At 40.1% G+C, this 16,975-nt stretch overlaps 1 protein-coding gene across 2 annotated transcripts in view; it reads left to right on the top strand.

Annotated features, from left to right (window-relative positions):
• The first annotated feature begins 971 nt into the window (after positions 1 to 971).
• Positions 972 to 16,975, top strand: part of ATG10 (autophagy related 10) — an 82,215-nt gene continuing 66,211 nt past the window's right edge. Inside the window, exons 1-3 of one of the 2 annotated variants that reach the window (XM_048932268.1) lie at positions 972 to 1,331; positions 2,490 to 2,615; positions 7,470 to 7,586. In XM_048932268.1, the coding sequence (XP_048788225.1) occupies positions 2,490 to 2,615; positions 7,470 to 7,586 (243 nt within the window). In that variant the 5' untranslated portion in view covers positions 972 to 1,331. Of the gene's footprint in view, positions 1,332 to 1,477; positions 1,637 to 2,489; positions 2,616 to 7,469; positions 7,587 to 16,975 lie in introns of those variants that run through there. The other variant, XM_048932269.1, reaches the window with a different exon arrangement.

Below are 16,975 nucleotides of genomic sequence, written 5' to 3'. Positions count from 1 at the left end.
AGAAGAGGAGGCTCTGGTAAGACCTGAGAGTGGTGCTTCAGTATTTTAAGGGGGGTTTGTAAGAAAGAAGGAGATGGAGTCTTTAGCAAGGTCTATGGTGACAGGACAAAGGGAAATGGTTTCAAACTAAAAGAGGGGAAATTTAGATGGGATATAAGAAAGAAGTTTTTACAGTAAGGGTGGAGAAGCACTGGCACATGTTGCCTGGTGAGGTGGTGGGTGCTCTATCTCTGGAGATACTCAGGATCAGGCTGGACAGGAATCCGAACACGTGGTCAAGCTATAAGTGCCCCTGTTTGTTGCAGAGGAGTTAGACTGGATAGCCTTTAAAGATCTCTTCCAACTCAAATGATTCTATGATCCTACTGTACTTAAGTCTGTGATGCATACATAGATGCCACTTACATCACCCAAACAACAAACACCAAAGTGTGAAGGGCTGGAGGATGACATGGGCACAATGCTTCACCTCTGTCTCCTGCCAACTATGGCAACTGGGGCCTGAGGAGGGGAAGCTTCCTCCCTATAGCCAGCGTCTGAAGCACGGAAGATGGACTCAGGTTTCAGCCCTGCTTCTCAGAAAAAAAACGAAATCACAGAATAACTTGGGTTGGGAGGGAGCTTAAAGCCCACCAGCTCCAAGCAGGGATGGGGCACCACAGCTCTGCCAGCAGCTGTGCCACGGCCTCACCGCCCTTTGAGCCAAGCATTTCCACCTAACAGCTAACCGAAATTTCCCCTTTTACTTTAAAGCTGTTACTCCTTACGCAACATCAAGGGATACTGCGTTACAAATTTAATCCGTCGAGAAACACCACAACCCCCGCTGAGAACCGCCACCACCGCGCTCCCTAAACACAACAGTCTCTTCCCACCGCGCATGCGCGTCGGCCACCCTCCCTCCCCCGGCCGCCGCGCTTCCCTGGGGCGGAGCGGTGTCTGCCGCCACAAGTGCGCATGAGCAGCGCGCCGAAGCGGGCGGGGGGTGCGGTGAAGCGCGGCGCGACGCGTGCGGGCGCGGTCTCCTCTCACCCCGCGCCAGCCCCCGCCCTGGGGTCGTCCGGCATTCCGCCGCCATCGGTCTGCTGCTCGTCCCCGAGGGGAGGCGGCCCGTCCCGAGCCTGCCTTCGCTGCGCAGGCCTCCCGTCCGTTTCTGTTAGCCGCTGTGGGGCCGCGGGGTGGCTGCTGCCCGCCCGTTCGCTAAAACGCAGCGCCCTGCTTATTGCCTGTGCTGGGGCGGGCGGGCAGTGCCTCATCCGGATTGGGAAATTTGGGAACCGCGGGCACGTTGGTGGAGCCCGTTTCCAAATTTCCCGTCTCTTCGCATCCAGGTAACTTGTGCTGCTTGGGGGCTTGGGCGGCCTGCCACAGGAAATCAGGCAGTTTCAAGTGTCAGATGTTGTTCCCCAGGCGGGCAGGGTGGTGGTGTGGCTGCCACCGCAACCTGCAACGCGGCAAGCGAGGCGCCTGCACTTCCAACGTGCGTGGAGGTGTTCCTGTCCTGTGTGTACGTCTGCACAGCTACCTGGTGCCCGCAGCTGGATTGCAGAGGGTGTGCGTGGTTCGTCCGTTCTGGCAGCAGAAAGAGACTCTGGCAGGCTTGTCAGAGTGCCCCTGTTCCCTGTGAGAGCCAGGGGTAAGGATGTGAATGCAGAGAATGTGCCCGTCTCACACTGCAGCATCCTGAAGCCATGCCTGGGCTGTCAAGTTTGTGGTGATCCTGCTGGGCTGTGCGGCAGCAGCCACCACACAGGTTAACCTTCTGCCATTTGGCTCCCTATGGAGAAGGTGCTAGGCCTGGTGAAATAAGCCCACGAGTGAGTTCAGGCTTGTGGACACACGCTGGTCTGTAGTGCTGAGGAGGCATCTGCCGTTACTGCATCTCTCTACTCCTGGTTTCCCCAGTACGAGGAAGGCCGTACTGCCCTGATTTGAGCAGAAGGTTGCCAAGATGGCTAAGGGTGTGGTGTCAGACATGGGAGGGGTGGGACTCTTCAGCACAGAGAGGATCTTACCGGTGTGTGTATGTAAATACCAGATAGGAAGATATAAATAAGTTGGAGCCAGCGTATTCCTGGTACTGATCAGTGAAAGGCAGGAAAAAAACATGCTGATACATATATACATTTCTTGTTATTTAACCATTAAAAAAAACCCAACAAAGTCACTTCTGTAGTAATTGAATAGTGGAACAGAGGTTGTGACATCTTCCTTGGAGACAGGCGTAACCCATCTGGAGATGATCCTGGGCAACCTTCTGTAGCTGATACAGCTTTGGGCATAAGATTTGGACTGGACAATCCCCAGAGATGCCTTCTGACCTCATCCATTTTGTGATTCTCTAAAATGTTGCACTTGGAATAATTCTTTGTCCAATAGAAACAAAGAATTCTCCACTGCTTTGTTCTTTTGCTATTCAGCTGCTATAAATCAGTACGTGTTATTTTTAGTGTTTGTCTGTCAGTACTAACATTTAGTTTGCTCTGCAGATGTCCTGTAGCATGGCTGCTGAAGAGGTCTTTTTTTTGGAAGAAGAAAGATTCAAGCAGTACTGTGAAGAATTTGTTAAACATTCACAGCAAATAGGGGATGGCTGGGAGTGGAGAACTACCAAGGTAAAAATAATCCAAGTGATCATTTTTAGATAGCTTGTTGGCCTCTCTTAGTAGTTTGCAAATGCTAGGAGCTATAAGATCCTTCAGGATTGTTTATATTGTGTGAAATAAATGACATTTCTTCACAGCTTGTCTGTGAGCAAGAGAGCACAGAAGTAGTTCATCTAAGCATTTAGGCAAAGACATCTATTGAATACAATTAATGATCTAGAAACAACTGCTGGGCCTTACGTAGCAAAGACACAGAAAAATGTCAGTGATGTCTGTTTTGATACCTTTTAAGGCATTTTCCTATCTTTACTTTCAGATTCCCAAGGATGGGGAAACAATTGTGAGGCTAGCTAATGTCTGGCTATGCTTGAAATTTGAAGAAAATATTACTTTTAAACTACTACCTAGTTCAGGCTTTCAGCCACATGAACTTATTCCTTGTCTATGAAGCTGAGAGCTTCTCTTTAATCAGAATTCTTCCTGTTCGGGTACTTATGGATTCAGATCAATTCATCCCTTAATCTTGTCTGGGCTAAATAAAATAAGTTGACCCCTTTGGCTGTTTGGCATTTTTTCCGGTATTCCTGTGGAACCTCAAGCCCTTTCCAGTATAGCAGCATCCTTTCTTCTTCATCCATGGTCAGAACTAGAGGATGGATGTTGCATCACTGTGAAGTTCAAACCTTCCTAGGTGACTTTAGCCCTTTAAACTAAAATGGCACGTAGGATTTTCCCTGTTCAGCTAATTATCCATAAATCTATGCAGATTTTGTGCCTTAGGATCTAATCCTTCAACTTGCTGTCTTTGTTCTAGATGTGTGACTGTATTTTATATTTAAAAACAATTAATTATTTGCATACAGCATCTAAAATAATCTATTACTGGTCAGTATGCGGTCAGTCCTCATTATTTTTTGCTTCCCTGTTATCTTCAAGCTTCATAAAAAATAATTACATATTGTTTCTAGGTCATTAATCAAAATTCTAAATAGCACGGGGCTAAGACTGATCCCACAGGACCCCATTAGAATCTTCTTTTATGATGATTTCCCATTTTTTTAAGTTGTGTTTGTGATGATTGGTTTTTTTCATCCTTCAGTGTCTGTCAGATTAGTTTGGGATTATATTATTTCTTTCAATTTCTGCTTTTGAAATCAGTGGTTTACATAGGGAAATATGGCATATACTTTACTTTGACTATTTTTCTTAAACAAAGGAAATAAAAAAAGAAATAGTTTCCTGTATTTATTGAATTCCATTTGAAGTCTTTGCTTGGGTTAGTCACAAGGTAACAAGTGTATAGCTATGCATGTTGTCTGGTATATACTTTTAGGGATACCTGGCTGCATTCTGGCCTTCTCCCAAGCTCTCTGGAACTTTCGCAGCATTTAAAGATATAAAGAACGTCGGCAGTTCTTGTGTGCTGGTTAGAAAACTCCGAGTCATTCATGCTAATGTCTCGTCTAACTGCTGCTTGCGGCCCGCGGCTGCATCAATTGTATTTGATGCCTGATAACAATAGAAATGTTTTGAACGCATGATTTTTATGCTTTGAGTGCTTCTAATATTTTCCATCTAGTATTAGATTCATACTGCATTAGGGTTTCTCTTTCACTTACTTTTTTTTTCTTTTGCTTGTTGGACAGCGTAGATTTTCTTGCATTCTCTTGCTGTTCTGACCAATTTTCAGTAGTGGAAGGTTTGAGATGCTTGTTGTTATCTCTGTATTTCTTCTCTTTGCTGTGCAGAATTTCTTTTTTTTTTTTTTTTTTTTTTTTTGTGTGTGTGTGTATGTGTGTGGACTGATGGTCTTTTGCTTTAATGTCTGGTTTTCCATTCTTTCAGTAATTCTGGGGAGAGAAATTTTGCTTGAACTGTTTTGAAATGCAGAAAGTACAAGAACACATGTGGTATAATTTCTATTTAAATTATTGCATTCAAGTGGAAGGGTTACCATTTGTAATCCTTTCATCGTGGATTGAACAATTTTGATTCTTGGCCTTAAATGCATTCACTTAAAGAAGTTTTTAAAACAGTGCAAATATTAGGCAAGTTTTACAATGCACCCTTTCTTGTAGGTAGCCATTTGAAACTTCAGATTTCAGTCGAAGGCTGTATTTATGAGGGATTTATTCAACAAAGAAAGATGCCTTGAGCCTCTATTGGGAATTCAATACGCAGGTCAATCTTTGAACTTTTGTGAAATATGAATCTTTGCTGGAAATAGCAAAATGAGGGATTTGTGTTCTCATGTATATAAAAAAAAAAAAGTGTTTTTTTTTAATCGGCCAAGTTAATGCTTTGTGGTTTCAGAACATAGCAAAAAGCTTGCTGTTGAGATGCTCCATGTATACTGTATAATCTCTGAGGGAAGCTTTTCATTAAAAAGATTTCTCATTGCCTTTTTGCCTTTTTTTAACAGTGTTTGTGATACAGGAAGTTTGAAGCACGCAGTTTTGTCAATGTAATGTGCTCAGACCCCATTCCTCATTCCATACTTGCATGAATAGACCCGCTGATGGCAATAAGACCACACAGACTTGTAGTACTGTGCTCTTAGTCTCCTGTGTTTTTGATAGAGATTAAGCTTAGATGATGAAATACTCACTGTTTTTGACAGGCTGACTCCTGTGGCATGAGCTCACGTGACCCCAGCAGAAGCTGTATTTACAGCAGAAAGTGGAATGTTCTAAACTATGTTGTTTTTATAATCCTTTTTTTTTCTTTCTTTCAAAAGAAAGCTATAAAAAAATAGAAAGCTAAGAGCACCTCAGTTGTAGGACCTGATGGAGTTAAAATGTGGATAGAAACAGCAGTTGTTACCAGAGATGGATAATTAGGACTTGTCTGTGACAGCTGTCCCATCATTTCATTTCCATTTCAAGTTTATTTCATATCAGTTAGGTTAATCTGGGTAACCATATCAAAGTCTGTATCAGTTCATGTTTGTTTATGATGCTTACAAGACAGCTGTAGTAGAAAGTACTCCTTTTCCCACATTCATAAGGATCCTTGCTGCAGTATTGATTTATTTGCAGGGGCAGAAGTCTATCTGCAGGGTGCAGCAGGAAGGATGCTCCTCTTTCCAGCCACCACTTCACTGACTTCTGATGTACAGCTGTCAAGCACAGAGGTTTCTAGTTCCATGTTTCCTGCCATCTGTAGACATTTTTTATGGCATTCAAATACCATGGATCGCAAAGGCTGTATAGCTTTGGCTCCTTCTTTCCCCTCACTGGAAAAACTGGTTCAAAGAGATTAAAGTTGTATCCAGATCTTCTCTGGCAAAGATCATTGTGCCTTGGGGCATTCCGCCTCTGTGGGTGGTGATAGTACTTTCTTTGCTGCTCTTAGGGCAATAAATACTAATGTAGGCAGCTTTGTTCTTACTGACACTTGCACAAAACTCCACAAGGAGAGACTTGAGAAAGTGCTGAGAATGAATGGAGTGGTTTTTATGTCATCAGGAGGTGCTTCAGTTTTTCCATCTCTGTTGTCCTCCATATGCTTTGTTCTTCCAAGCTTAGGAGGTAATTGGTTGTACAACCAGAACATCCAGCAAAGTTTGGCAGATTTGTCCTGTTGATGAAGTGAGATAATTGCTTATAGCATTTGTGCTTAAAAATTCACTGGCAAAAATACGTGTAAAGGCATTAGTATTTTATTCAAGGTGTGAAACTTAAGAACAAAGTATGCATATAGATATAATGTGTTGGAGGTGTATATATTATATATTACGTATAAATATATGTATATATTTCTGTATATATTCTATATATATTCTCTCAGTGTCACTGGGAGGAGAGAACTGATTTATCAGAATAAAATGTACATTAATTTAAAGGTCAAAATACATGAAACAAACTGTGTCAGAAATAATAGATTAACCGGAGAGTCCTGTTATGGTTAAATTTGCAGCCTTGTCGAGCAATCTAATGCTACATTAATGAATTCGATAGAGAGACTGCTTTGAATAGAATTCTTTTTCATCAGATGTTGCACATGTGCTTTCTGTATTTGTCTAAAATAAAATGTAATGAAACAGCTAATAAAACCTCAATTTATTTGTTTCCTTTGAAAAATACGTTCTTAACATGCAACTACTGTTCTTGGTGCTGCATACACTCTTTCTTTCTCTCAGAGGGTATGTTTGTGATCAGTTGTTTTTTTTCTATTCTTTGAATTGAAAAAATAGTTTTTATATATGTGTGCAGATAGTTAATAAAGAGGGAAGGCTGTTAGAGTTTCTTCTGCAACTCTGAAATGGCAAAAGGGCCTTCTACAACAGTGGGCCATGTGGTCTGGGAAGCAGAATGATAAAAAAGGAACTGGGAGAAAGTAAAGCATTGCTGTTTTCTCTCACATTTGACCCTCAGAAGTGATCAAGAGAAGGGAACAAGTTGTGACTCTACACATGCAAATTCTTAAGGTTGTTAGGTTGTTTTGTTTTTTTATTTTATGAAAGTTGGAATGTAAACAGATCTAAAATAAAACAAACTACGAAGAGTTTGGAAGTTTGTACTGGTATGAATGCACTGCAAGTTTTTATTGGCTATTTGTCTCTTCAAAACCTTAGCGCTCGGTCTTCTGATTCTTTAGCAGTCATCGTGGACGAAGTTTTATTTTCACGTTTAGGGTCTTTGATTTCTTTTAGCACTGAGAACAGATTAAACTGCCAGTGAGAAGATTCTGAGAAGCAGCACAATCATTGGTTTCTGAAAAAAAAAAAACAAAACACCAAACAAACAAACAAACAAAAGGCAAAACTCTTGGAGCTTCTGCTTATATATTGTGCTTTATTATCTGTAAAAGTGATAGCACTTAGCATTTTGGTTACAGATTTTTTTTGTGTTCTGAATGCAGGACTTTGGTGATGGTTATCTCAGTAAAACACATTTCCAGGTGCCAAATAAATGCATCTCACCAGATCTCAAGAAGAAAAACGATAACATTGAACAAATGCTGCTTACACATGTTGAAGTAAGTACCAATTTTAAACTTCTGTGTTTATAAAAGAAAACATGATTTTAAAAAAGAACGTAGCATTAAGTCCTTCCAGATCTTCAGTTGTCGAAGGCTTTTAGTTGTTTTTTGTGCAGTGCTTCTTGTTAATTTGTGTTGTTAATTTGGAGGTGAAATCTGGGAGAAAATGGAAAAGCTCCAGCATCATCTATCTATGTATTTTTGTGATGGAAGGGTAATGTTTTTTTGCACATTGATTTGCACTAACATTAAAAACCTTAAGGTTTTTTTTTTTTTTTTTTTAACTGAATACTCAATTGAAGTATATTTTTCTTTGAAGATTTTTCTTTAAAGAAATAAGTATTGTGTAGAAATTTTATGCTCACTATATGTTTATTTTCTGCTGTTACTTGTTACTAATTCTTAAAAATATTGAGCAATTTTTTTTAAACTAATGATGAGAAAGAAAATAGATTATGTATTCTTGAAGGGAAATAAACTTCTTTCTTCTAGAAAATGAATTCTGCTCATTAAACAGAGAGCGAATTGTTTTAAATAATTATTTGATTGTTTGACATTGGACTTACAGATTATTCACTAATCAAGATATAAACAGTGGAAACTCACTTGTTTTGTTGTTAGCATACACGAGAAAAGAAATTTAGAATTATAATTGACTGAAAATAATGGATTTCTTGTGCTACAAGCTGTTGAATAGATTGACATAGTGTATTTTCCAGTTACCTTTTCCTGTAGCAATTCCTTTTCTTTTTCACCAGCACAACTTTTTTTTTTTTTTTTTACTTTTTTCCCCACAGCAACTGTGGTTGAGGGTCTGAAGTAAGTATTCTTTTGGCCTGATTTCTGAAGGAAATGCCACTTAAGCAATCATACCATCTGTTAGGTAGTTGTTTCTTGTGATTTTTTGAGTTCACTTGTGGATTTCAACTGTATTTTAAAGAAGGGTAGATTTTTCAAAGAGTTTGTTTTTTTAAGAAATTTGAAAGCTGATGTCTGGCCAGGTGAAAGATGACTTTTGCTGTCAGGTAGAGCTCTGATCCTTGTGCTCTGTTTGGCTAGTCAGTGCATGTACCAAGATAAAGGAGCACCCTGGTCTGTCAGAGTACCTTGAAGAGCAGGACTCATTCGCTTGTGTTCTACTGTTGATAACTCTTTGGATGTGCTGAAAAAGGTTGGAAAGCTTTACAACCCCATTGCAGGTACACCAGATTTGATACCAATTGGAATTATCATTATCTTTAGAGTCATTGCCTTATCTTTGTTAAATAGGTATAAATCGATGGGCAGATTATATATGTCATCTCAAGTGCAGCTGAAGCATTTCAAGATTTTCCTTGAAATGTTAGTGTTTCTTAAAATGAAGCCAAATATCAGTGCTTCAGAGGTTGTTATTTAACTGTCTTTATAACAGTGTTTATATACTTTAGGCCTGGCTTGCAAGAAGAGATTAGTTGTTTATATTCAGAATTACTCTTTTTTATTGTGGCTGTTTTAACAATGAATCAAGTTTTCTTTAGACTGTATGGTAAAATGATGTGTTTTAAAGCTGTTTAGGCGTCCCTCTGGAATAGGCTCTCCAACCCACGGCTACCAGGCTGCCTGCAGCCCAGCCTGTCGGTCACTGTGGCTGCCCCTGCTCCATGCTGTAAGGCAGCAGCTCTTCCCCTCGGGCTGGTCCCAGCACAACCATTGCTCACAAAAGCCAAACATCAGTGCACTATTATTGCTGCATCGACTGACTGCAGGGCACAGGGGGGGCAGTGCTGACTCAAGCGATGGCACATAACTGCCTGCATGCTGATACATTGGCTAAATGTAGGGCTCTGAACAGCAAAGAATATGCGGCCATGCTTTCTGTTGTGATGAAGGGATTAGAAAATGGGTTTCAAGTGGCTGTAAAGATCATCAATTTATGTTTGTGACACCATTTTCAGTTGATATAAGTACATGACCTGCAAATATTCAAATGGAATATGTAGAGTTGCAATCAGATATTTAACTTAAAAGTCTGACCCTGTCTCTTTACCAGACTTTTATTAGCCCTCTCTTACCAGAGAGAGAGATCCTTCACAGTCACATCTTATTCATGTCGCTGCTTTGGCAGTATACATGTGTGAAAAATTGTCAAGGTTGACGTACAAGAAGAGTAAAATGTCATCAAAAACCTGATGAACACCTTGAGACCTCAGAAAGAATTTCAACCGCTGCCATCAAACCAAGGTGATGCATTTGTTTCACAAAAACAAGATCAATAACTGACCAGTCTTTGTTCCTTTTTTTTTAAACATGTTTTAAGAAAAATACTAACAATTAAATTTTGTTTACTTACACGTTAATGATACTGTGTATTTTATAGGGGCTGAAAGTAGTGCCTCCTCTTTTAGGATGTTGGCCTATGACTTTGGAGGTGGATATTGGTGGTATGGCAGTAGAGATTGAACCTTCCCAATGATACTCTGTTACATTTTGATGCAGTGTGACAACAAATGGCAGCAGAGGGGCAGTCTGACAGAATGGTATCTGACATGGAAGTATATGTGAAACAAAGGTGTGTTGTTGAATTCCTCCATGGGGAAAAAAAATGGCAATGCTTGGTATTCATTGATGCTTGCTTGAATGTTTATGGAGACTAAACAGTGAATGTAAGCGCAGTGAGGTGGTGTTTTTCTGCAGTGGTGACTGTAACAGTGGGCCACCTAAGCTGGTGCAGATTGTTATGAGCACAGCATGGAGGGTCTTGTTTGTTGCTGGTGAAAATTCATAGCTAATGGTAGTGACTATGATTGAAAGATATTATTTTAGTAGCTGAGAATTTGCTCTATGAAATAGTGCTATTGTGCTCTTTGTATGGTTTATTGTTTCCATGCAATTGAGTAGGAGGCATTACTTCTGGAGTAGTTTATGTATATGCTGCCCTAGACAATTCATCTTTACTAAATGTGGCTCAGGCAAGTGAAAAAGTTGAAGTGGATCCAGAGGAGGGCCACGAAGATGATCAGAAGGCTGGGCCACCTCCCCTATGAAGACAGGCTGAGAGAAGGCTCCGAGGAGACCTTATAGCAAGGGGCCTACAGAAAAGCTGGAGAGGGACCTTTTATCTAGGCAGGTAGTGACAGGGTATGGGGCTGTGGTTTTAAATGGGAAGAGGATAGATTAGACTGGATATTAGGAAGAAATTCTTTATTGTGAGGCTGGTGAGACACTGGAACAGGTTAGGTTGTTGCCTGGTGAGGTTATGGATTCCCCCTCCCTGGAAGCATTCAAGGCCATGCTGCATGGGGCTGTGAGCAGCCTGGTCCAGAAGGAGGTGTCCCTGCCTATAGCAGGGGAGTTGGAACAACATGATCTTCAAGGTCCCTTTCAACCCAAACCATTCTATGATTCTGTCAAACTGGCGCATATATGAAGAACATGCTTTCCCACAAATGTAGACTCTGCAAGTCTTTCCTGATATCCAACCTAAACATCCCCTGGCACAACTTAAGGTCATTTCTCCCTTGTCACCAGTGAGAAGAGACCAGCCCCGCTCTTGCTGTAAGCACCTTTCAGATATTAGAAAAGAGCAATTAAGTCTTCCCCTCTCCTCCTCTTCCCCAGACTAAACAGCCCCAATTCCTTCAGTTGCTCCTCATAGGGCATATTTTCCAAGCCCTTCACCAGCCTTGTTGCCCTTCTTTGGACCTGCTCCAGCACCTCAGTGTCCTTTCTGTACTGAGGTGCCCAAAACTGAACACATACTCAAGGTGAGGCCTCACCAAAGCTGAATACAGGGGCAGGATTACTTCCCTACTTGTGCTCACCACACCATTCCTGATACAAACCAGGATGCCACTGGCCTTCTTGGCCACCTGGGCACACTGCTGGCTCATATTCAGCTGGCTGTCCATCAGTCCACCAAGATTCCTTTCCTTTCCATCAGGCAGCTTTCCAGCCACTCCTCCCCAAGCCTGTAGGGCTGCCTGACCAAAATGCAGGACCTGACACTTGACCCTACTGAAACTCATACAGTTAACCTTGGCCCGTCAATCCAGTCCATCCAGGTCCCTCTGTATTGCCTTTCTTCCCTCAGACAGATCAGCACTCCCTCCCAACTTGGTTTCATCTGCAGACTTACTGAGGGTGAACTCAGTCCCTTAACAAGACAGTTTATAATGATGTTAAATAGAAATGACCCCAGTACCAAGCCCTGGGGGACACCACTTGTGACTGGCAACCAACTGGATTTAACAGCACTGATCACAACTCTTTGGGCCTGGCCATCCAGCCAGTGTCTCACCCAGTGGAGTGTATGCCCATCAAACTGTGGGCAGCCAGCTTCTCCACGAGAATGTTGTGGGGGACAGTGTCAAAGGCTTTACTGAAGTCCAGGTAGACCATATCAACAGTCGTACCTTCACTCACTAAGTCTTGTCATAGAATGGGGTGAAGAGTAATTCAGTGGGTATACCCTACTATAGCAAAGAATTTTGATGTTGTGTTGAAACTGCAGAGAAACAAAGTTGTTCCTGTTTTATTTGTTTTTAAATCTGTCGAGAAACAGTAAAATAGAATGATAGAGTGCAAAAAATGTATAGAACAAAGCCACCTTATTAAAATAGGAAATCAGTTATCAGATAACAGATTATCAAAAATGTGTCAATCTCATAGGATCCCCAGGGAAACAGATCACGTTATTAGAGAAAGCTATTTCCACTTACTGGTTATGGACAATTGGCTTTTCAAACTTCCCATCTTATTCTTTGCCATCTAAATATTTGGGGTCTTCTAGAGAGGGAGTAAGGAGTTAATACGTATTCTAATCTTTTCTTCACAGCTGTCTGTATTACCTGGTGTGCTTGGTTCCACTTAACATAACTTGTGTTTTGATAGAGATTGAAAAGCATCTGAAAACCAAGAAAAATAAGTCTTGGCTTTTTTTCTTTTTCTGTTTTTCTGTATCTGCAATATAGAGCTTGTAACTTGAATCTCTGTTTCAGCCTGAGGCAGTGAAAAGTGATTATTGTCTATAAATCAAACTGTTTTGAGAGAGGATGCACCTATTTTTCTTCATTGATGTTCGGGGAAGCTAGATGGTTAACTCCAATGTGTTAATCTGCATTTCGTAGCATGTATCTTGTACAATGAAGCCTGGATGTACACTCATTACAGGCCGTAGCCATTTTTGCTATTGACTTCACTGAGGCTGAGATTTTGCTTTGACAGTAAAGCTTATACAAATTTCAGAACAGAATATAGCAGGAGCTGAGGAGAGGTTTGGGGACCCTTGTGCTGAACTGCAGCAATGTGGCATTGTTATCTAATAGAAAGCAGGTTTTCCATTTTCTTAAACTTGAAGGTTCTATCATGCACATAATACTTAATTGATGATAACTTCAACTCACCAGCAAGCCTGTGGAGTTCAAAATGTCTCCTAGCACATGTCAGTGAGCCTTTGGCATCTGCAGGACTCAGACATGCTCTTGCTAATTCCTTAGCTGTCCTAGGCAATAGAGGAGTTAGCTCATGAACTCATATGAGGACTGCATATGATGTTAGCTGCCCTGCTTTTAATTAGGTGCATTGTAAGAGTCACGAGTTGTGTTCTGTTCATTATATTTAAATGACATTTAGCATAAGCTTAGTTTAAGGTAAATGGAAGAATTTATGTCTGTGTAGATGCACTGACATTTTAAAGGCAGGTTGTTTGCAGACAGGTAAGTTCAAATGCTATACTTAGAGCAATTTCAGAAAGTTTCTGTGTGCTTGTTGGTAACTGAGTTGTCCAGCTATTTAGCTAACCAAGTGCCTGAGTGCCATGTTTCATGCAGACGCCATCTCTTTCCATTTGCTGCCTTACTATACAAGTGTTTCCATGAAAAACTATTCTCTGATTTCTGTGGATTTAGTTTAATCAGAATGTTTAATAAGAAAAAGGACTTTAGTTCCTTTTCTTGAAGAATTACATCCTACACAGTGTCTGCATCTGGTGGCATACTTATTTAGATTGGTAAACAGGAACTACTAATGACATTGTGACTAAACATATACAGATTTTTGACCAACCTTGTGAAGGATGGTCACAACTAACTACTGGGATGGGATTCTGTCCCTGGGATATGAGCTGAAGAGATCATAAATCTGGGCTGAAAATTATGTGAAATATGAAACATGGAAGCAGTACAAACACATCATGCCATCTGAAAGTTGCAAGGTGCGATTTTGATCTGGTTTGGTTTTTATTCTGTTTTTGTTCTCTCCTCACTTTCTGCCAGGTAAGGGTCGTCTATGCTTTTCTGTAGACAGCATAAATCTTGTGTAATCACTGTACTGTATCAGGTTAATTCAACAACAGTATTCAGTTTATGTTCTGTCTTGATCCAGATCAATGTCCAAATTTGCCCTGCCAGGAGGTCTGTCAGGATCTGTATCAATGAACATGGAATCATGTAGTCTTTTGTATAATTTAATTTAAATAGAGAAATGTACGTTTTAAATATTTCTATGTTGACAGTCTAATAGTGACCAAGTTTATAGCTGAGATTCATGTAACTTGTGCATCTCAAGCTCTTCACTGAGATGAGGTGCAATGATAACCAGCTGTGCAGGAAAAGAAATAATTTTGATGAACTTAACCTGGGCTTGATTTTTGAGAGATACTGTGACATTGGTATCTTGACTGAGGCCGTACCTTCTGTTTTGAATTTGGACTCTTACCCTTTTTTTTTTCTTTTTTCTTTCTTTTCCCCTCAGTAGGTTGAAACTAGTTAAAAGCTGTGGAGTTGTATGTCACTTATGTTATTATGAGCCTGGGTAAGTCTGAATTTCACTGAAACATTGGCTATGACTGTGGGTGTTGGTATTTACCATCAACTTCATCCAGCTCCAGCTTTTGTTAAGCCATACATAGACACCTCTCAAGCAAGGACAGAACAATTACTACCATATATTATCACATGAATTGTTGACAATGTGAACAGTCCGGTACAAAAACTCAGAATCAGGATAGTCCACATGCCTCAAAGAGCTTATATTCTGAAAGAGTGAAATAGGAAAATCTGGATTCACTTTATGCATTCTTTTTGTTTATTATTCAAATAGCTCAAGGGAAGCAATAACTTGGAGTCATAATTCTCTGTGTGTGGTTTGTCTGTTCTTCTGGGTATTGCAGAAATAGTGAGTCAGCCTGGAACTGTTTCTGAAGTTACAGCCATTGCTACTTTATGTAGGAGTAGGCAGGTTGGGAATGTTGAAGGTCTCTTAATACCTGATGTTGCCTTTGGAAAATGAGAACTGAGCTTCACAAACATGTTGATTAAGTTATATATTTATTTTTACATCAACTTTACCTTTGCTGGCAGATGTTCAATAGTGTAAGTGAAGATTTGCCTGATAGAGGATGTGGTAATGAGTCTGACATCTTTCTTGTACTTCGTGATCGTGTGTGATTTGCTGTTCAGCTGTGGTGTTCAGTTTATTACAACTAGAAAATTATAAGTCTTAGCAATTATTAATCATTTTTTTTCTCCAAACATATCCAGTATTTTTAGAATTAAGAACAACTCCTTTTGTGTGCAAAAGTAAATAAGATGAACTCAGTGTAAACATTGGCATAACCACAGTATTTGTTGGATGGTTAAAAAATGTAAAGTGAAAACCCAGGAAAAGTACTTAAGGAGAAAAATGTAAATACATTTAATGAAATCCAGCACTCACTGAAAAAAATAATGTCTGTAGCAGAGGAAGAAAATCAAGTATTATATACTCACATAAAATATCAGTTTATAATGAATGACCACAGCTTAAGAACAGTGCAGCTGCCTCAGAAACAGGTGAGTTTACCGATAGTCTTTTCCACAATTTCCCTCTTGCTCTAGGGAGGGAGCAAATCATGGTGTATATACTCAACCCAAAGTATGTTTTTTTGAAAACCTAATGGAAGAAGGTTTGATAACCTTGGTAGGAAGGAAAAATTCTAGTTTTAGTTCAACCCAGGCTTACTCAGACTGCTTTCAGTATGCAGGGTTCCTATTTATATTCCATTAGGTCTCTATGGAACCAGCTCTTCCTTTGGTGTTGTTGCCCAGAGTGCTGGTAGACAGCCTTAATTTTTCCACAGTACATGACTGTGACCCATAATTTTGTATTAGCTAGTCCAGTGATTGGTTCAGTCACCCAAATTCCCTTAATGCTTCATTGTCTAGCATGTGTACAACAAACCTTCAAAAATGCTAGGTCACAAACAGAAAACCCAAACTGTTGATGGAAACCTACTAATAAATAAATAAATCGAGAAACCATTTATTTTACGTAGATCTATAGTGAACTGCAAAATGCAGCAGAGATCCTTATGATTGTGTTTAACAATATATTAATCTGAAAATGGAATTGTTTTTTATTAAACCAGAAGAAAAAAGTGGGGTGTGGATTTTATTAACTGTGTTTTAGATGAAAAAGCTTGGCAAAAGAATGACAATGTTTAGAAATATCAAGTCTGGAAGAAACTTCAATATCAAGATTACTCCCCTTCCTTGAACTGGAGAAACCTCAATAAAGAAGGAAGGCTGTGGTGACAGAAGTCATTTGCCCCAAGACGTGTCCTGCCTGAGGATTGCCTTATTGGTGGGATGTCTCAGTCTTCATGGAAATCATCTATGTTCTTCTTTTACTGAGTTCTAGTGGTGTGGGAATTTTTCTCTCCCCTCAGCCCCCATACCTTTGCAGATCACTTTCAGCATGTCACTTTGATATTCAGGTAGACCTTTTTAAGAGTAATTAGTCTTAGTTTTCAAGAGCGTTGATGTCATGCTGTTGACTTGGCTATCATTGTGCATGATGAGACAGTAATTTTTATCTTAAATGTTCTTTGATTGCAGTTCTGGTTTATCCGATAGAATATGCGCAAGTTTGTACAAACCTTAAAAGTGATACAAATACAAACTAATTATGAAGCTTTTGGGAGAGCTGAAGAAGCGCATTGTGTGACCTCCAACAGTAATTTCTTTTTCGTTTAGAGGCTAAAGTGGTTTCAACATTTTATGTACTATCTTAGTATTTGGAGTTGACAATATTAGCAAATAAATTTTGGACCAAACACTGAAAAAAAATCTCTAATTCAGCTTTGGTAAGTGAATGTGACAGCTTTCTTAGAGTTACAGTAGTTGAAGACATGCTATAATCCCTGCAGAATCTCTTGCTTTTGCAGTAAGTAAATGAAGCATGCATTGAGACTAGTTACTGATTATGGTTTTCCCAGAGCCTAGACTTTGGCAGTCTAGTAATGCAACTGATGACATTTTTTATAAGCTCCTTTGTTGGGCGCAGTGATAGTGTGTGATAGGTATTAAAAAGAAGTATTGTCATTTTGCTGACTTCGGTGCATTGCTTGATGACTTGTAAAAAGTGGTTCT

This window comes from Lagopus muta, chromosome Z (assembly GCF_023343835.1).
Source record: "Lagopus muta isolate bLagMut1 chromosome Z, bLagMut1 primary, whole genome shotgun sequence".
NCBI classification, from domain to species: domain Eukaryota; kingdom Metazoa; phylum Chordata; class Aves; order Galliformes; family Phasianidae; genus Lagopus; species Lagopus muta.
This window is presented reverse-complemented; position numbering and strand designations above follow the sequence as displayed.